General features: G+C 39.4%; 1 protein-coding gene across 7 annotated transcripts in view; it reads right to left on the bottom strand.

Annotated features, from left to right (window-relative positions):
• Positions 1-22,022, bottom strand: part of LOC115771272 (FH1/FH2 domain-containing protein 3) — a 48,060-nt gene that overhangs the window by 16,198 nt on the left and 9,840 nt on the right. For 3 of the 7 annotated variants that reach the window (XR_004018926.1, XM_030716888.1, XM_030716889.1), the window contains exon 4: positions 21,894-21,969. Coding sequence is in view for 5 of the 7 variants with exons in the window: in XM_030716888.1 (XP_030572748.1) it covers positions 21,894-21,969 (76 nt within the window). In the remaining 2 variants the exon portion in view is untranslated. Of the gene's footprint in view, positions 1-1,531; positions 1,773-21,538; positions 21,612-21,893; positions 21,970-22,022 lie in introns of those variants that run through there. The other 4 variants (XR_004018927.1, XM_030716891.1, XM_030716890.1 and 1 more) reach the window with 4 other exon arrangements.

The raw sequence follows: 22,022 nt of genomic DNA, 5'->3' as shown, positions 1-22,022 counted from the left end.
GCAGAATTTACTTCTATAAGAATCAGTTTCAATTTTGACAAAGTTCTAAGAGCTTGATATCTAGGAAAGGTATGAATTATGGACTTGGCTTGTCTTTAACAAGAAAGAAGTTTTATTTTGATATTTAAAAAGTACTATATCTCATGAAAATGTGCGCAGATTTCATCAACTTGATAGTAATAATTCCGAAATAGCATAACATTCATATTTGAAAGCATTCCAGAGCATTCCTTCATAGTTTATTCATTGCTTCATATCGCATTTGCCTCTATTATTTGCTGTACGATCAACATTTGCTCGTCTGCCGCTTGTTTTGTCAGTTCATGTTTATATTTAACAATTACCTATTTGTAAATGTTTCAGCTGTTGTTTTGAAAACTAACTCATTGTGGTTTTTCCAGCTCAAACGCGCTGCGGCTTGCTCTTGACCTCCAAAGTCGTTTGACTTTAGATGATATATATATATGCATATATATATATATAGTTTTTTTTTTTAGCTCAATTTGCTAGACCATTGTTTATTTTCATATGTTTTAATTCTTTGATCTTTGATTTCCACGCAAAATTTATGACTTTGAACTTGTATTTTATGCAAACATTATTTTTGGCTGAAGCTACATGATATATATACATATCTATATATGTATATATGTATATCTGTATTAATATGACTCTAATCGATAAATGTGTATAAACGGGCTATGTAAATTGCGTTCAAATGTCGTGTGAGACCGAAAACCGCAAATAAAAACTTAATTTAAAACATTTGTGCTTTCATATGCCGAACTACACTGAGTCTACGAAGTCTGCGCACAGTTGCTCTCTGCTGACCATTTAAACTAGCTTAAGACTCGAGCTTTATTTTAAATATGCGCATATTTATTTCATTTAATAACGTAAGAAATATTTTAGCACTAACTGTGAGCACATTTTATACAGTAGTCAAAAAATCGCGATCTTCTCATATAAATATAAGACCTTCGACTACGCCACAAGAATACGAAAAAAATTAATTGCAAAAATATTAAAATCTTGATAAGCTATATCTATAGGACAGATAACTATGTATGTATGTATGAATATATGTATGCATGCCCGCATGTGTGCATGTGTGCATGTATGCATGTGTGCATGTATGCATGTATGCATGTGTGCATGCATGCATGCATGTATGCATGTGTGCATGTATGCATGTATGCATGTATGTATGCATGTATGTATGTGTGTATTTTGAGAAGTACCGAATAAACAACAACTGATATTTGCGAACAAAAAATAAGTCAAATACCGTTTAAGCTAACGCAAAACAAAAGAGAAACGTGGAAGATTCCGATAAGATTTCGGCCGATAAGTCGAGCAACCTTTTTTTTTTGTTTTCTTCTTTCATCTGCTGCTTTATTTGCAGCGTAAGTAAGCATAAATGTAAGTACGTGTATTTAATGGGAAAATTGGGTTTATTGTTTAACGGATTTGTATAGAGTAGATGTATGTGTATGCATGTACGTGGTAGAAAGGGGCAAATCATCCTTACGCTTTGCGGTGCATTCAACAGCCTCAGTATGGTGCCCAGCTGCGTGGCCAGGGGCATGGTGGTGGCAAAGGCGTAGGTCGGTGCACGCACAGGTATGGGGAAGGCGGTGGTCGCCGACAGCGGATCGCTATCCAGCAGATACTGCACACGAAAGGTGATTAGTTCGTCGGGTTCCATTTTCACAATCATTTTGCCAGCAGCAGCACGAAACTTTTCGTTAAGATATTCGTCTCTATTTATTTTATTTTTTTTTTCGTTTTACACAAGTTGATTTGATTTTAAATATTCACTTTTACACACATTTTCACTGCAGTTTTTTTTATATATATTTTTTTATTTCATTTTAATTTTGATTTCCCGCTTTGCTGCAATAAACATTTCACATTTCACATTTTCGTTTTCATTTTCATTTTGATTTGTCTGCTTGCAATTTATTTTAATTTTGATTTTTATGAGCGTGCGGACCAAAACTTCCCCCTAAATGATATTCCCAAACGCGTTGCATAATTGCAGAGACATGATCGTCAGTCTCTTTCTCTTTCTCACACACACACACACACACACACGCACGCACGTTGCGCAATCTTATGCTAAACATTGCAAATGTGGCGCTGCCACGCCCACTTCTCACACAAATAATCGAGACATAAATATATACATATAAATACATATGCTGGCATGTGGATAATTGCTATGCGAACCGGCTCGCACAGCACTGTAAATATTTGCCTTGATTTCTGGTTCAGCTCGCTCTCCATATGGCCAGCTAATAGTTGTGTAACTTTCAATTCAATGTCAGTTAACTGGCCAACGGAGCCGCCTTTCTCCCCACACCCCCATTCCACCACACCCCATCAGAGCGAGCGAGCGAGACGCTCTCTCCCTCTCTCAGCACATCAGCATGCATCGTATGGCCTCAAATCAAAATCAAAACCCAAAACATGAAGAAGACAAAAAAAAAAGCAGAAGCAAAAGCAGACCAAGTCGTCAACTTGGAGCGCTCTTCATGTACCGCTAAATGGCTGTCGGAATGTGCGTAAGTTGTTTATGCAAATCTACTAGCTGTAGTTGTTGTAATCTCTGTTGTTGTTGTTGTTAGACTGTTGCCTTTGTATTGGTGCTGGGTCTGTGGTTTATGGCCAGCTCGTTGGCTTCTTTGTGCACATATATAATTGTTTATAACGTGACTCTAATGAGCTCTGCTCCAAGCTGCCCTCAGCTCAGTTCTCTCGAGCACTTGTCTAACTGACATTGAACTCGTGGCGGGGCAAAAATTGTGTTGGCAAACGAAAAACAAAAAAAAAAACGGGTTGGCCAAGGGTTAACCAACTTGCAAGTGCAAAGAGAAATGGGAACAAAGAAGTGCAGTTCTTCAACAAGAATAGAAATCCGGAAGATAACAAAGAGTGAAAAAGTTTGTGACAGTGCGACTGAGCTTTCGGCTTAAGAGAAAGACAATGAGTTATAAATAGATACAGATAAATAAATAAGAGAAAGCCAAAAGTAAGCTAGGCTTACAAATTACATGTGAAGCTGTAAGCTTTTGTGTTCATTTATTGATAATTACTCAATGCTTGAGTTATACAACGGTAATTGAAGCTCAGAGAGACTCTTCAACTCTTTCTCTTTGTTACTCACAGTCTAAGAAGCTTTTATGTGTTCTCAATGAACAGTTTTTAGCCTTAAATTAATGAGCAAAAGTCATTGTCAGAATTTCAATTGTAGCTAATTAAGGCTTAGCCATAATTAACGTTTGAGTAGTGTAAGTAGCCAGACTGCCTTATACACAATAAATCTTAGTTAACACAAACACACACACACACACGCACATAAATCTAATTCTTTTCGCGGCCCATTCAGAATACGCTCGAGTGTGTGTGTGTGTGTGTTATTGCGTATTGCCAATTTGCTTGCGTACTTCGGGCCGCCGTGTTGGCCAAACAATTTTAATTGCCGCTTTCGGCACAACAAACTGCAAACACTTTGTAATTTGTGTGCTACACACAACGTGTAATTATTAAATATTTGCTACTAACTCGCCACTTTGGGGCCTAAACGCAGCTGCCAATTGCCAACTAAAAAATAACGAAAAAAAAAACATCCGAAGGCGGCTTTTAAAAAGCCACAAAAAAAAAAAACTGCGCTTAATTGCAATAATTCATTGCGAAGCGAAGCAAACAGCGCAGAGAATGCGAAATAAAATTAAAGCGAAAGCCATAAAAAAGCTAATAAAGTACCGCACAACAACAACAACAAGAAGAAGAACAACAGCAAAATGAAATAAAAAGAGTTGTGTAAACGTAAACAGCTGTTGAGCAGCGCGAAAGAAGTTCTCGAGAAATGCGATTCAAAAAGTAAAATGAAAAAATACAAATAAAAACAAAATCGCGTCATTAAGTGTCGAGGGTTCTCAAAAAAAAAAAAAACAAGCAGAAAGAAGCGAAGAGAAGAAAAGAAAAGGAAGTGCGCACAAAGCCCGCAACAAAAGCCAAGTTCAGTGTTGACTAAAGAGGGAAGCGGCAGAAGGACAGCAGCGGCATTTAGACTCTTTATACTCTAACCGAGGCAACCATCATTTTGTCAGGAGATATGTAACGCCCAGACAGAGGTCATAAAGCTATATATATTCTTGAGCAGTATCAACAGGCGAGTCGTTATAGCCATGTCCGTCTGTTCGTATGCCTGTTTCTTTATATGATAGGTCTAGAACTAACTTATTGTATAAATAACTTTCTTGTTCTTCAAGGTATTTTAATAAAACTTGGTATTTAGCAGCTTCACTGTACTACTAATATATAAACAATACTTTTTTGAATTGCTGTACAATTTTATATAGCTGTTAATCAACATTAGGGATTACAACCTCATCGGAGATACACATCGTATAAACACATGATATAACAGTAATTCTTGGGCAACATCGGGGATTAGAAGCTCATCGGGAGCTAGAACCACCGGGTTTCGCTTAAGCTCATTATATAGCACTTTAGTTACGACAGATTCAGATTTGGGAGTACCTAAAGATTGTCTCCTTTAGTCGCCTCGTACGACAAGCGGTGACATACTGTGGTGGTTATTCTGAAGCCCGCCAACCACACGGGTGGATGCAGTTTGGACCAATCCAGACCAGAACTGAAAGAGCCCAAGTGTCTAGAGTATAATTAATCTCATGCCGGTAGAATTATCTACGCCAGGGTATTTAAGCATCGGCTTGTCGAGACAAGTCATGTTTTTTGTTGCCAGGCTTCTTCTGGCTGAGGGCAGGTGTGCCAAAAGTGGTTTGCAGGAAAGCAGCCGCAGAAACAACTACAACAACAACAGCAACAGCAACAGCAACAACAACAACAACAGAAGCAGCAACAACTTGTTCTCGTCATGCGAAAGTCAGAAGGCGGCAGCTCGAGTTGTGTTTCAGCACTCTTTTTGGCTTACGGCTACGTTTTGGCCAAATGAAATTGAAAATCAAGTTGGTATTTTTCATTTGGGTTTGGGTTTTACTTTCACACACACACACACACACGCACACACTTGCATGAGTATGGACAGCAGCGGAACTCGTGTTGGCCAATTCGTAGGGTTTTATCGGCCAAAAGTTAAGTGGCAAACGTTTTTGGCTGCGGCTTCCTTATTGGCAACGTGCAGAAATTTAATGAAATTAAATAAATATTATAGTAAAAAACGGACGTTGTACAGCGAGTTGTTGTTGTTGTCGTTGTGGCTAGTTGTTGTAGTTGCAAGTTGTTAAGTCAACTCGGCCAACACCGAATGTCGCATATTTAGTTACAAATTACGACAATGGCGCCGACGACGATGACGCCAGCTATGCTGGCCATATTAAATGGTAAATGGTAAATAATTTATGCAAATGTTGCAGTCGAGCAATTTGGCAGCAGCAACTGCAGCAGCGGCAGCGGCACCCACAACAACGGCAACTGTCAGGTAATGAAACCCGCCCGCTGGCTCAAGGAAACAGCCAGAGCTCTCTGGTCGCCTCTTTTATATACACATATATATTTGTTGTCTTTTCGCCTTGACTTGGCCAAATGAACTTTCACTTTTACTGCCTTGTGGTCTCGGCTCCGGTGTCGCGTTTGTTCCCGTTGCATGTCGCAATCTTCCAGCTGCTGGCAGAGCAACTGCATCTTCTCTTCAGCAGAGCCCCATTATATCCAGGCAAGTTTTTTGTTCGTTTCTGGCTGATTTTTGCCATCAATTATGTAAATTTTTTTTTTTTTTTTTGTGGCTAATAACTTGGCAATTTACAAGCCAACTAATTGACAGCTACTGTGCATTTGCCCACGGCCAGCCCACGCCTCGGCGATATTTATATAGACATTGATGTTGATTTGATAATGATAAACATAACAGAGCATTCGCATTGTTGTGCCCCTTTTTTTTTTTTGGTTTTGTTGTCGATGTTGTAGATAGGAAATGGCAACAGGAAATGGCAATATCAGCAGATACCCAAAGCATGTTTGGTATTTGTTTAATTATTAAAAATTGTTGAAAAATTATTTGGGCATATGCTCGGATAAGGAAATGCTAGAAAACAACAGCAGAAATTTGATGTGAAATTAGATTAGGTTTTTCAATTTAAACAAAGTTTCAGGAATTATAAGAGTTAACATTGTATAGTCATATATATATATATATATATATATATACGCATATATGTGTTGAATTTAGAAAATATTTTGGAAAAGTAGAATGGGAAAAAACTGTCATGTATTCTAAAACTAACTAAAAAAGATTTAGGCTTTCTTCTTGAACAAAGTTACAAAATGTCCCATATTTAGGGTGGACCGCATATGTATCTTATAAATACTATCTATACATAAAACTAAGCAAATACTTTGGGAGATTCTTATAGAAAAACTACAACAATTTATAATTCTTATTTAAATAAAATTCTGACCAGACAAGATATTACTAAACTAATTATTATTCTCAATTCAAGAAATTATTAAGCTAAGTATTATTCTCAATAAAAGATTTTGGGCCACTCTAAGATACACAATGTGTAATGTTTGGCTTTTAGAATAAGTTATTGCCGTAAATAGTTTATAATAATCCCTCAAATGCTTGATTAAACAAAGTTTAGACAATTTTATAGAAGATTTTGAGTCATTTTAATATGCTAAGGAAGAACATCTCTAGTTTAGGCTATTTAAACTAAACTTGAAATTCCATTCCCAATATCTATTCTTTAATGGACTACACGTCACGTGAGTTTTGTAGAATTGAATTTCAAGTTCAATTGATTGTGTAGAATTTCATTAGAGTCTCTTGTCGAGGGCTTGTCTTATCGACAATCAGTTGTACACAAATGGACGTGAACGGAGCGACGAGACTGTGTTTCGATATAGCCATAAAAACCTATTTTAGATACTTATCGTTGCTCTAATAAAGACATAATACACAAAATAGGCTCAACGAATTCGCAGAAAACCGATTTGGCTTTTGACATTGTGAGTTTTGCGCGTTGCGCTTCGGTGCACAGCAAATATTTAAACATATGTACGTGGAACCAAATATATGTAGAAGAAAAAACAGAACAGAACGAAAGCCCAGTTCGGTTAAAAAGCGGCGCATTCCAAGACAATTTGTCATGCTTGGGGCGAGCAGCAGCCGGCGGGGGCAGAGCCGCAAAGTTATTGTATATGTACACATGTAACCATATGCACTTTTCCATGGTGCAAAGCAACAAACAAACAAATGACCAAATAATTAGAAGAGGGGGCAGTGCGGGTGGGGTTGGGTTTGAACAATCAGATGAAAAGCTGCGCGCTTTGGCCACAAAAGTTGTTTGACCTCTTGACTGAGTGACTGAACGAATGCAGCACATAAAATTGTTAAGCGGCTGCATTTAAAAATAATTTCAGCTGCCAATAAAATGGAATCAACAAGAGCTAACGATGGCCCCAGCTCAAATAGGGCTCGAAACGAGTTTGTACCGCACGGCGCACAGCTAGAAAATTGTGTCACGTTGCAGTTGCAGCCGCAGCAACGGCAATCGGTTAAACGCTTTTGACACAGACCCAAAGATACAGATACTGGCCAGAGCCGGTGCTGGAGCCAGAGCCAGAGCTCTGGCTATAGCTTCTCGCTATATACTAGATCCCTAACCCCTTGACTGCCGCCGCATGCCGACGCATAATGTGCGTGTGCCCAGCTCGACTTGGCCATTTGATTTATTGAATTCTGTGCAGACAACTGATTTTGTATGCGTTCGATGCGTTGGCCAAGAATGCCAACTCATTATGCTAGCCAGTCGGAGGGAGAGAACCGTTCACAGTTAATTATAACAATGGCACAACAAATTGCCCGGCAAACGGAAACGAAAGGCGAACCATTGGCAGAGCGACGTGCTCAAATGACACTTCCTCGGCTTGCCGCAAGTGCCACACACATCCTCTCGAGCAGCCATTGTCAAACCAAGTGTCAAATGTAAGTGTCAAAATGTTAATTGCAATAGCTGCTGCTGCTGCTCTTTCAGCGTGTGGGAAGTACCCGGATTGGGGTCAAGCGGGCGGACAGCACTCGAGAAGAGCGCTACTTGCCCCGCTATATGCTAATGCTTCAGCCCAGTTCAGCGGGGCAGCGGGGCATTCACAATATGCACAAAACGGTAGCACTTAGGCATCACAATAGGTTTATGGGCCATGTGGAACGCTAAATTGTATAATTTATACAGCTTAGAAGGTGCGCTTCCAGAAGATGAAAGTGTCATGAATGGTTCCCAACAGAAAGAAAAGAAAAGAAAAACAAAATCGGGTTAGAAGACAATAACTTGCGCTCTTAGCTATAAATTCAAGATAGCGTAAATAGTTCATTAGAAAAAATAAATTATAATAGATAAATATTTATGCACTCAATTAGCTGAGCTGAAAAAGTTGCAGCAACATGTTTTCATTGGGGCACAGATATTTTCCATTAGATATGGCAGAGAGTTCATGGAGAATTGGAAAATGTTGATATGTAGATAAAGACTTATGCTGAACAAGTATATGTATTTATATATATCTGACAGATTCGTGTTCAACTTTGAATAGCCTCTGCAAGTGCATAAAAACCTGCTTGAACATATTTTTGAGCATTTCTTAATATTTCCTACATACTTTATTCTATATTCTGGCTATTTAATTGCAAACTTTAATAGCATCGAGCCCCATGTAACTGTTAAATATTTTGTCATTTTGATGGATCTCGCAGTTCCATTTTTTTTTTTTCATATTTTATCTATTTCTACATTTGTAAATTTATATATTTTCGGCTCGTAACTTTGCCCGGTTCACAGATCGCCTCTCAACTCATCTGCTTGGGCATTTTGTGGTTATTTTTAATGCAGTTGACATGAATTCTTACCAAATATCTCACGCACACACACACACACACACACACACACACACACAGACTGCATAGTATGAGATGTATTCAATTTTATGTGTAAATATTCATTTGCTCCACTAATTTATTGTGTGTGTGTATGTGTGTATGTGTATGTGTGTACCTGTGTGCGTGTGTGTGTTAGTGCGTGACTAATATTTTGATTGCAGTGGGCCAAAAAACTTGGCCACGACGCGATGATTGTGCAATCGAAATGACAACAACTACAACAAAGAGGACTGCTCTATTAGGGGATGCCCGACTAGGAGATACCCTGATCGCAGCGACAGCAGCTTTCTACTTGACACACATACATACACATACACGCCCAGCAGCCACTGTGCATCTTCTTCTTCCCTTTGCCTGACACTACATATGGGTAATTCTTGGTTAACTTCGGTGTTTAGAGTCCGATCTTTATGAAATTTTCAGGTCCTAAGTATGACATACAAACGAACTTATATACAATTATAATATATGTACAAATCTTATGAACTCTACTATCTTGCAAGACCTTGCCTTTATAAATGGGTTTTTTTTCATTTCTGGGAATTGGGAAGAGGTATTCCAAAGTATGATAAGTACCTAATCTGTGTTTACAATCATAAAAGCCTACATCCCAAGTTAAGTATGTCTAGCTCTTAAATTAATCGAGTTAGTCTCAAAATCGATATTTATCGATATTACGAATACTAGATCGACTCAGCTCATCGTCTGACTAAGAACATCTATACTTTCTGCAGTCGAAGATGCTTCCAACTGCATGTTACATAGTTATCCACAAAAACAATATACTCTCTTAACCCATTTTCAATGGGTTCAGGGTATGACAAGCATAAGGAAAGAAAATCAATGTAATAATAAAAGCAAAAAATAGTTTTTTCCTTTCATTTTTTTTTTTTTTTTTTTTTTTTGGCAGTCTTTAAAAAATGTTTGACAACTTGCCGGGTAAATGACCCACATTTCATTTTCATTTCCCGCCGCCCCGCAAACATTTGAATGTGTGACAGTTTTCATTTGTGAATTGGAACTCTCGTTTAGTTTGACAACAATTTTCCCGGTTATTTTTAGCGCTCAGCAACAAATAGTTCACTTGTATTTTCTTTTTTTTCTAGATATCTTTATGACGAAATCTAAGCGCGTTAATCATACGCAACGTTGCCGCCTGTTTGCACAAATGTTTCGGCCAAAATACATAAAAAAAAAAAACAAAATGGGAAGAATTTTATATAAATATAATAAAAGCTAGGCAAATATTTGGTTTTGTCATAGTTTGGGGATCTGCTTAAGCATATTTTTTTTCTTGCAGCAGCTGCAGAGCGCACGATTTGAATAATAAAAAATGGAATTTCTTTATAATGAGCAAGATGGGAGGGGGGGAGGGGGCCCTCCAGAGGAGCCAGCATCTATTTTATATATGGTTATGGTCTAATAAACAATGCGTCTTCGTCTGCTGCGGCTGCTGCTGCTGCTTCTTCTTTGAGCGTGTTTTCACTTTAGGCCATGATAAATTGCACATGTTTATTGTTGATTGTCGGTTGTTCAATGTTCAATGTTGAATGTTGTATGTTGAATGTTGGTCTTTCCATTTCGATTGCATCTTCTCTTTCTCTTATCAAACATTGCATTTTCAAGCATAAATCAAACGCAGACGACTCATAATGCACACACACACACAGACAATATATATACATACATATATGTATATATTTATTGAATTTTATGATAAATATTTAAAGCCAGACCCCGGCCAGACCCCAGCCAGACCCCGACCAGACCGGCAGCTTCCAGTCAATGGCCAATGGTCAATGGTCAGGCGCCTAATGTGACGCGGCGTTAATTTTATGCAGATTTCATGCAACCGCTTAAAATGTTGCCAAGCATTTTGATAAATCGCCGCACGGTTTGGGTATTTCTTGAACGTGCCGCAAAATGTGTTGCAATTTGTATGGGGTGCAAGATACGTGGCTGGTTTGGCACCCTGACAGCTGCCGCTTGATTGTGGCCATTATATTATGGCCCCAGCTAACATTGGCAGGGTCAACCGCAGGTTGATTGATTTCAAATGCAATTTTTAACGAAAATCGATTTCTGAATTGGTTTTTACCGAAAACTTGTGGCATCTAAATCGAGTACAACATCGAAATTATAGGGCTACATGAATGTGTACTCTGAAAAGATTGATTAGCTTTGCGGCTGATTAAACAAACATTAAGAAAGCGCAAGATGCATAAACCTATAAGTTAATAAGTCTGTAGGCCAACAATAGGAGTTGACAATCAAATAATCCTACACCTTAAAGGTGTTTTATTGTTAAGCTGGCAACAGAACCCAATAAGTCCCCACGAGTCGCAAACGTAGGTCAAAAGGACTTTATAACATATATTTATTCTTGACGTGTTGCTTAAATGTGAGCGTATACCACTCTCGTATGGCCGACTAGGGGATACCCTAAATCTTTTTCTGCCAACACAAAACTCAGTTCGCGCAAGGAGGCAGGGAGCGTTAGCTATAAAATAAAAGATACTTGATCTGTATAAACTATTCTGAAAGCCTTATGTAAAATTTGGTGACTCTGGCTCTTAAAACCAAAGAGATTTGGAATTATGCTTATGAAAATATGTGTTGTTATTAACTGCACTGTCTTTGGCTGCAACAGAAATCAATTTTGTAAGTTTTCTAGAGCTAACCCTGTCACATATCCCTAATTTATATTCATTATGTATGTTATATATGTTACGTATGTATGTACATTCGTTCAAATGCAAACGTAGTTGCTTTCAGAGCCGAAGCTGAGAGTGCATTCTATTTTTAGCTTTTTCGCTCTTTCAGCAGTGAGAGCGTTATCGGAGTGTTAATGTTGTCTTTGGTAGTGCCCAACTAAAGGATATCCTGTTTTTAGGGGGAGCCTGCGGTAGTTATAAAACGAAGAAACCATAAAGAGATTCGCTTAAAAATCAAGATTCTTATATGCATTTTTATAGATTACTTGGAAACGGAGCACGTTATCGGGCACTAGGAGGACCCATACAACAAGCATGCCTTCTGCAGTCGAATTCAAATAATGCTAACAGCAGCAAAATTCATTCAGAATGCTGCAGTCGAGCTCAAATGATGTCAATCAAATATTTATAAAGAAAAAATGACCAATAGATGCCAGAAGAACTTCGTAGAGTATAAAAAAGCAGCTGTTCCTTTGCAAGACGTCACGAACAAATATTGCTTAGCTGTAAATACTTTAGTCTTAATCTCGATATTGAAGAAAATAAACGAAAAACATTCAGAGCTCGTGAAAGAAAATTCCTTTACTCTGATAACTTATAACTAAGCTATTATCGTCGGGCTGCTTGCTTTAAACCCAACATACCCCTTTTTATGCAGGAGCTAAGGGTGTAATTAAGAGAGTATACCATTTATTGACATGAAACTTGTCGCCTACAACATCTAAACATGTTAGAGCATTTGTTGCAGAACATTTTAATAGTTAGGTGCAGAAAAAGAGACCCTTCTTCTACCTAAACCAGTTCCTCTTATAAGTAAGGGTTGCCCCGAACACATGGGCGCAGGTCAGCCGAAAGCTGCCTCGAAAATACTCGTTCTGAGCAAAGCAGAGCATAAATTGTTGGTTGACTGGAACCCTTGCAGCAGTCTTTGGAGCGAAGAGCACAAAGTAAGACATGGACAGAGTGTGTCGCGTTTGCCTCAGCTCAGCGGACGTGTTGGATATATACGATGAGGGGCAGCTGCCAGAGGGAGAGCCCAGCCTGGCGGAGATGCTAAATGCTTGCGTCAAGTATCAAGTGAAGCCAACGGATAAGCTGACGAAAATGATATGCAAGTCGTGCATTGCCGATGTGCGAATAGCATTTAGATTGAGGCGCAAGTCCGAAGAGAGTCATAAGAAGCTGATAAACACGTGTTTGAATGAGAACGATATGGAAGACTTTATCGACATGCTGGAGGCAGAGGATTGGGAACTGGTCAAGGATTCGATCAAACAGGAGCTAGAAGAGAGCTCCGAGCTGGACAGCCAGGCGGAGAGCTTGCCCGAAAGCCAAAGCACAGCTGAGAGCAATATGCCAAGCAGAAAAAAAAAGTCATATGTGTGCAAGATATGCGGCAAGGCATTCCGGGCAAATGCCAACTTGACAATCCACCATCGATCCCATACAGGCGAACGTCCCTTTAAGTGCCCCAAATGCAATAAGTGTTTTAGCCAATTATCTGCGCTCAAGCCCCACCAAATTGTACACACACGCGAGCGTTCCTTCAAGTGTTGTCACTGCCCCAAGGACTTTACCAGCAAATATAATCTGCTCAAGCATATTGGCAACCATCATTCGCCGAAAGAACCCCCAATCAACTTAGATACTAAGAAAAGAGATGACAGGCTTAAAGCGCGGCATTCAACCCCAAATAAAAAGGATCGAGCTGCAGCAGAAAGTACTGCTAATAAATGATATTTTCGCATATGTAATAAACTATTTTATTTATACTATATTTTAGTTTTTTTTTTAAGTTACTCTTCTTATTCAAACTTATCTAAATCTAGCTCTGCAGCCACAGATATTGCCCTATAAGAGCCCTTTTCAAGTTATAAACAAATCTCCGTAGACAAGAGCCCAATTAGGGCTAAGCAATAGTTCGAATGTCATAAAGTTGGGAGCTTATCTTCCCACCTGCAGCCCCCAAAGAGATTTGCACTAAATCATTAATTGTTATTCTTGTTGAATTTACAGTTGAGCTGCCAGAAAAATAGTTGCTGGTTCGACAGCTGCGATTCTTAATATTCTCACAGATGCCCCGTACTATCAATTCTATTCTGTTCCAGTTCAGACCTCAACTAGCTCTCTAATCACTAGCTATTAACTCATATCTGAGTCTCAGGGTCAACTGCGCGATATACCTGCGTTTTTAACTAGGTTTCTTTCAGCCTCAACTTGATTGGTAAACAGGTAAACAATATGCTTACACTTACAGATCTTTACCTAGAGAAACCCTTTAACAGAGCCGGCTTTGTGTTTGATTTTGTTTTAGTCATATTGTTACCAAATTCCCCTCTTAACCCCTCACCCTTTTCACAGGCAAAGCAACAAAGTATCTGCATCTGGTCTGATTCAAGCTCAAAGTATTTCAATATTGCACGCTCGTTAAATTTCAAATATGGCACAAGCTGTTTGCATTTCTTTTCTTTTACGAAGCTCTTTTCTTCTGTTTTTTCGTTACTGAACAGCCTCAAGGTCGCAACAGTTTCGCAAATCTGATCAATAAGCGTAATTCTCCATTATATGGCCCGATGCTCTCATAACAATCAAAACTCGATACTCAATACTCGATGCGCAGTGTAACTGCAGGCGGTAATAATTTTTATTGTTAAGGAAAACCGCAAATCGTTTTGAAATAGCTGCCTTGATTGGCCAAGCGCAGCAGATGAGTAAGGGTAGCCCCTCACCGCATCTTATATATATATATATATATATATGTATATGGAAACTTATCGATATCAGGCTACGTTTTACCTAATTGGTTTTACGGTCCGTTTTCTTGCCGTAAACTTTTTATGCACAATCAAACTTTTATGATTCCACCAGCATCGGGCACAACGCGTAGCATAGTGTATTTATAATCAGCTTTTATTACAACTATTGAAAACCGTTGATGATGCGATTTTACAGGCGATAAAAATCACAGAAAATTTGTTGAAAAATCTCACTGATAAGCCGCAACAGCCGGCAAATGTTATCACTTCATTAGCCAAAGCTGAGCTGTGCTAAGAAAACTTGTTCAAAGGCCCATAAAATGCCTTCGAGACGGGCGTTAAGAAGTTTCAAATCTTGACTTGATGAAGCATAATCAACCATAAATACTAGAAATCCAACATTCATTTATATTTAGAAAGGTAACGGGTCTAAGAGCCATATCCCATAACTATTGATTGATTTCTTTTGTCTGGAAGGGTAATTTAAAGTCAAAAATAACACTGGAAAAAGTTTATACTCCATGATGATAAGGCATAGACATATATGAGGTTGTCCTCAAAAGTGAGCACTGAGATCTCCAAGTGGGGGAAATACATGGACCAAAATTTATTGGGAAAACATCAAAACGTGACGTCCTAAGCCTGAGTGGCTTTCGTCACTGAGCGTCGAACTAGAAAGCGAGAGGTCGCTAGTTCAAATTATATTAAATATGCCTAGTAATCCTCAAAAATGGGTAAAATATATGCAAAGCTTTTGTGCAAATGCATGTAACAGGGAAACCCAATAAAGTAGATACATTCTGGATCAACATTAATGGACGAGCCGATCTAGCTATGTCCGTCTGTCTGTCCGTTCGTTCATATGTATGAAGTTGGAGTTGTTTTGGAGAATCGATAACTTGCCCTGTTTCCAAGCAATCGATAACGAAGTCCTGAGCAAATTTCTTTGGTTGGAATAGTAGATACAGATTAAGTATCTTTTATTTTATAGCTAATAAGCTTACGAGCTACGGCGCGAGCTGCGAGAAAAAACTATGCTTTTCGTATGTTTAGAATAACTTTAAGATATCAACGCATCTATTCAGAGTTTGTTAAGCTTGTTATTTTGAAAAATCATTCTGTAAACAAATCAGAATTGTGGCCGAGGGCAAGTTCAGTAAAGAGAGCGAAAACGCTTCCCAACATTGACAAATTACACAAGAACTTCGACAAAAATATTTTAACCAGAAATGCCCCAGGCGAGCACTTGACCCATAAAAGAGGAGCTGGGCAAATGAGCTGCTCGACAGTGTTACATATATATCATATGGATATATATATTTATATATATGCATGTATTTGCATATGCAAGATATTTCAATGTTAAGAAGAACTAGAAATATTGCGATCTATGCCAAACGAAAGTAAAAAACAAAAAAATTAAAGAAAGAAAATTGCGTGCGTAGTTGAGGAAAATCAATAAACCGTTTTCAGGCTGAGAAAAACCTTCGTGCTAATAGGTTATTTATTTTTGTGTTTATTTCATGTGACGTGCGAATACCAGACACAGATATTGTAGTTAGATATGGCGAGTGCTTTGGTGGCGTGCAACAAACAAACAATCTGACCCCAATACCATTTAGCAGGGCGCTCAAGCTGTGAAAGAAAGGCAACAACTATTCGTAGTTGTTGTTGTTGTTGCTGGGCGTGGTTGCAACACTAACACTTTCGTTGTTAAGTTGTTGCTGTCGTTGCTTTATCGGCAAATGTCCGACAAAGATATGCAAGCGAGCACATATACATATATATATATATATATATATATACATGATATATAATGGCAAAAGGAAAGAAATGCAAAAGACAAATTACTCACTAATGCGCTTTGGCAAGCGCCTTCATTGTTAGTTAATGAGCCAAAAATGTTGTGTGTGTGTTTTTGGCCAAAAAGCGTTGGTAATTTCGCATAGATTAGAGCCTTACATAAGCTTATAAACAATTCCCACGCAATTGACATAAGACACAAAAGCAGCTTAAACAAAACACAAAGTTCGTCATTCAACATAATTTGACATTAAGTTGAGAATTATAATTAGCTGTCGCTGCGTCTGGACCCGAGTTAGAGATCAGAACGCGCCTCACCTTGACTTTGCGAACAACACAAACAACAGCAACAACAACAACAACAACAACAACGGCAACAGATGTAGCCTAAGTAAAAAAGCCAGTTGAGAGATAAGCGACCTCAAGATAACGCAAAAAACTAACCAAACCAAAAGAAAATTCAACTCAAAGCGAATACAGTGAGGCGCAATAATAATGCACGCTGCGAATTCTTTTTGGTTTTCTTTTCCGGCCAGGCTTCAACTAAGTAAGCCAAGTGCTCTGCGCTGTTCTTGGCCCATTCACTCCCCCCAGCCACCCTCCCCCTTCCACACCCTCACCCGTTAGCTGCGCTGCTCTTCGCACAATTAAAAAATTGGATTAGCGCAAAAGCCAACAAAGCAAAAAAAAAAGCAAAAAAAAGCCTCTGCAGTTGAAGCTGTGCCTGAAGTGTCTCGCCGTTGGCACGTCAGGCAGCGCAGTTGGCAGCGCAGTCGGCTGCGCAGTCGGCGTCGCGGTCGCAGTTGCGGGCAGCGCACAGGGCACAGATTACGCTGACAGATAATTAAAATTGTAACTACGTTTCGGGCACAGTCACTGCCAGAAGTATGCGCTCGCAGAACATGCGAAAAAAGGGCACACACTTCAGATTAAAATGTTCAAAAATTGAAATCGACTCTATATACACTATACATGCTTAAAGTGCATGTTTAAATTTAAAAATTTATGTTTGAACAGGATAATAAATGCATAGAACAAACAATAAACACGCAAATGTCAATATTTTATAAGGTAAATATAATATTTGATTTAATATTTATTTGGAAAGGGACTTTATTTGGAAAAGGGCTTTCAAATTGTTAACAAATAGAAGTTAACTTTATTAGAGAAGCGTTCTAATGTTACTAAATATCAAAATAAAAATCAGTTAAAAATTAAAAATAAAAATCCATTGAAAAATGTTGCATAAAATTATATATTCTAATAATTGTGCAATTTAACAAAGTAGTTGACAAGCGAATTTAATTTAATGCTTTCCGCGCTTGAAAGCATTTAAATTTTAAGTTTCCCTTCTCCAACAATATCTTTCGCCCTCACTTTTTATTCTTCCAGCACATTCTTGCTTTTGAAAACAAATTTCACTTTTCTTAAATAAATTTGAATTAGCTTCTTAAGTTTCAAGCTAATTTTTACTTTTGAAACCTATAAAAAATGTCTTCAATAAAATCTAAAAACCTTTGTACTAATACTTCCCAGACAGACTGTCAAGATATTGCTGCACATGAGTGTATGCTTGTGTGTTTGTGTGTCTTTCTCTCTCTCACTCTTAACGTGTGTTTGGGTTTATAACTAAATAGAAGCGCTTTTTTTAGTGGCTGGTACTACGTACTTAGCCACTAGCCGCGTTGAAATGAGGTTTATGCCCCTTGCCCCCCCTAGCCAGCCCCCTGTCTACTGACTTCTGTGAGTTTTTTATTTTGCACAGATAGCTACGCTTCGGTTCTATACGGTTGTGTTTTCATTTTTCGCCATTATAAATTCCACAGCATTATTTGCATATTAAAGTAAATGCTGGGCTCGTGTGTGCAGCTGGCAGAAGATTTGGCTTTAATGAAGGGGCGAAGGGGGAAAGTGGGGGCAGTTCAAGAGTTGGCCTTATAATGCAATTGTGTCTAATTGAAAGACAGCGGAATTTGGAGCAGTGTTTGAGTACTTTGGTAATTTGCAGGCAATATATATATACAATATTTTTTTGTTTGTTTTCGTTTCATTTTGTAGGTTACGAGGCGACAGCTGCAATTCGTGCAGTTCCCAGCACCCATTTAACAGTTGGAGATGCAAAACTTTCGCGTTGTACAACACTTGCGCTGACAGAGTGTAAGAGTGAGAGAGAGGTAGGGGGCGATCGGGCTGCTCCCCTAGGCAAACGGCAATTTCGTTAATGGGTGAAAATAAATAATAATATTTCAGTGTGCTCGTAATACGGCAAATCAACATAAGATTTTGCTTCCTTGTACAAGTCTTATTGTTGCTGCTGCTGCTGCTGCTGCTGCTTGTGCTGCTTGTACTGCTTCTTCTTGCCGCACGTCACAATACGAACAGCAGGAAACGCAGACACTGTGGCCCATCCAAGTCTTATATCGAGATTTATTTGCACAATTCCGGTTTTGGGATTTTCGTTTGGCTTTTTATTTCCAATTTTTTTTAGTACCAACATTTGCTATGTCTCCAGCAAAGAACGAGCAGGCACAGGGCGACACACGCAGATCTTTAATAGTGCGGGAGCGAGACAGACAGAGAGAGAGAGGGAGAGAGCAGGACAGTTGCCAGGAGTGCATATGATAACAAGGCGAAGAAGCACTTGACAAAGAGGAAGTGCAGACAAAACAACCAAATCGTTGACAGCTGTTTGTTGTTGCTGCTTCTTCTTTTCAGTTATGTTTCTTGAACTTTTTTTTTCTTTCTATGCAGAAGCTTTGACACTGAGCTTCGAGTTGCGCCCACACAGAGCCGTAATTGTGCTCAAAGTTTTAGACACCTCCGATAATTCGCTGTCCATTGACACTGACACAGTGACACGCAAAAAAATCAATATTAAAATAAATTGCAATTTAACAATTTAGCTGCTAATGTTGGGCAGTTAACGCCAGTTGACGAAATCGTTGCCATTTAACCATAAAAAAGCAATATTTGTTTTGTTGTTTTTCTTTAAGCATTCACGCGCATAATTACCAATTTGTTTAACAACTAATGCAGTTTAAATACTTTTTTTTTTAATAAACGCTGTTGCCAATGGCAGCAACAACAACATTAACACAGCACATACAACACAACACAACAGAAGCGAGAGCGCGACGCGCGCAGCTGAGCGGCAGCTGAAATTTCCGTTACACTTTGCTTGAACGGCTTCACAACTGTGGAGACGAGACGTATGTACGTCCAAACATGCGCGCGTTCGGCAAGCAACTGAAAGCCACAAATATTGTCGTGCGGCTTGTGGGCCCCACGAAGCGCCAAAAAACGTCAAAGCAACAATACAACACACACACACAGGCAGCCAAAAAACGAAGACGGCGTCAAATGTGCAAGAAGAATACGTGAAGAGCGAGAAATATAACGTAAGGTGGCCAGCCAAAAGGTAGATGACGCCAGCGCTTACGTTACGTTAGGCCTCTTGAGGCAGGTTGGAACGCCAGACTGTGGTGAATTTGTCGCTGCGTGACTCTCTGCGCCGCTGTGCGTGTATTGTGGTCAGGTGAGTTTGCGTTCGCTGCACCTACTACAAGACGCTGTGTTGTTGCTGCTGCTGCTGTTGCTCTTTTTTAATTGAACGTGCACTGCGACTGCAGCTGATAGCAGTACCCGCACTCGCATTCGCACTCGCAGCTGGTCTATAAATAGCTCTGCCTCAGAGCTTTAGAGGCGCGTGTGCCACAATTTAGTTTTATCGTTGATTGAGCGTTAGCCTATCATTAGCTGGACATTTGGCTCTGCTTTGGCTCTTTACATCGTGCATGTGTGCGTGCATGTGTGTGTGTGTGTGCAGAGACTTCGAATTGGCAATTGGGGTGGGAGTGCATGGTTATTGCTTTGATTATGGGCAGCGATTTCAGAAGGGGTCGGGCTATTAAGAGGGGGAGGGCGAATGGAAATAAATCACTATGCAAATAAGCTATGGCAATTAGTAAGCAGCTAATTACTAATAAAACATATACAAGAAAGAAGAAAGAGAGAAAAAGCGGGTTCTACAATAAAAGATGTTATGATTCGTAATTTCTAGAAGTTCGCATCTCTAAGCGATTGATGCATAGGGCTTATATTACATTAAGATTATGTGCAATTGGTATAAATCGATTTCCGACTGGCTCTAGGAAATTCCCTTGACTTCATATCTGTATTTTTATATACATAAATGTATTTGCTTACAAACAATTGGAAATATTCATCATAAAAGAATTGGAAGATATGCAATTACGATATACATATGCATACATGTGTTTTGTAAAGAGTAGGTTTTTTTCTCATGACTGATAATAGTGCTGTGGGGTAATAAATAAATTGCCTTGAGTGTCAGCATCGAAAGAAGTTCGAATGTGAGTCATGCACGGCAGCGAGAAAGAGACAGAAAACTCTTCTTGCTGTTGTTGTTGTTGTTGTTGTTGTTGTTGATGTCATTGAAAGAGCGACAATTGCGTATTTACACACACGAATAATTTGTGCTTTTGCAAATGGCTGCTGTGCGAAATGAAACAAAATGTCTTTTATAATGTAATTTGGGTTTTTGTTTTCACGCATCAATGCCAGCGTCTATTTTGGCTCTCTGACTAATCAGTGGGTCGGGTGGTGAGGGAGAATGCAGGAGGCAGGGGGGCAGGGCTAGCAGACATTGGCTGATTCTGTAAGTTGAATGCACTTTCGATTTTGAATTTGTTTTTTTTTTGTATATGTTTCGACTGTTTTTATGGTCACATTGGCCGCACAGAATCAACAATTGCGCAAACAAAATAAATATTTGCAATCATTACGAGTTTTTCTTTTGTTTCTGCTGTTTGAGGCAGCCGCCGCCAAGGCAAACTTAATGAAGTGCTGTCGCTGTCGCCGTCGCCGTTGCCGCCGTTGTTGCTGCCGACGCAGGCGCTAACCTTTGTCGGCTTTACAGTTAAAGCTCTGCACTGGCGCACTCTGGTTTCTGGCTTAACGTGCATGCTAATTGCTTTTTGACCCATTTCGCCGAAAAGCCGACGTCTCGAAACTGGAGCAATAAGCAAGAACACAGGCAAACAATGCTGTAACCGAATTCGAGTTCGAGTTCGAGTGCGCGCCGCGCTGCCTGACGGCATGTAATATAATTAAGATAATATTTTAAGCTCTTCCGCATTTTCTGCTGCGCTTTGTGAGTCACATTTTGGGGCCACACTTGAGAGCTGTCATTCAGGACGGCATCACGCCAAAGATGGCTCAGATAAGGCAGCGGATTTGGGTGCGTTGCGCCTTGACTTGCCCTTTGGCATATCTCAAATAACGCACAGATCGTTCACACATTCTACCGCGGAGCTTACCTGACATTTGCATGCACTACCAGCTAAGGGCTTGTCCATGCTTGAATATATTATGAACAAAATTTAGGTATTCTACTTGACGTGTGAGACAAAATATAAAAAGATCTCACACAAAGCCCACTCACAGACTCCGTTTTGGTTGCGTGACAAACTTGTTGACATAGCCAATGTGCGGCAATCGCATGTTAGTGTATGCACTGGTTAATAAACACACGCGTGGGCGTCTTTGGCGACGAGCAGTCGATAGCGTAACAAGCCGGGCAGGTTGCCAAAATTGTTGCAATATGTTGAGGGTGTGTTTGTTGAAGAGAGCACGAGAGAGCGCGGAAGAGAGGGAGAGATAATTGGCACTTACCCTGCGCTGCTGCGGCTGCTGCTTCTGTTGCTCATAAAAGTTGCTGCTGTTGCCATTCTCTAGCCATTCCACATCGCTGCAAGATCAAACGCGAGAGAGAGGGAGAGAGAGAAGACAACCACATGTTGA

The sequence above is a fragment of the Drosophila novamexicana genome, unplaced genomic scaffold (assembly GCF_003285875.2).
Source record: "Drosophila novamexicana strain 15010-1031.04,08,12 unplaced genomic scaffold, DnovRS2.1 tig00000024-arrow-pilon, whole genome shotgun sequence".
Lineage (NCBI taxonomy): Eukaryota > Metazoa > Arthropoda > Insecta > Diptera > Drosophilidae > Drosophila > Drosophila novamexicana.
The sequence above is the reverse complement of the archived record's forward strand: the minus strand, read 5'-3'. Positions and strand labels throughout refer to the sequence as shown.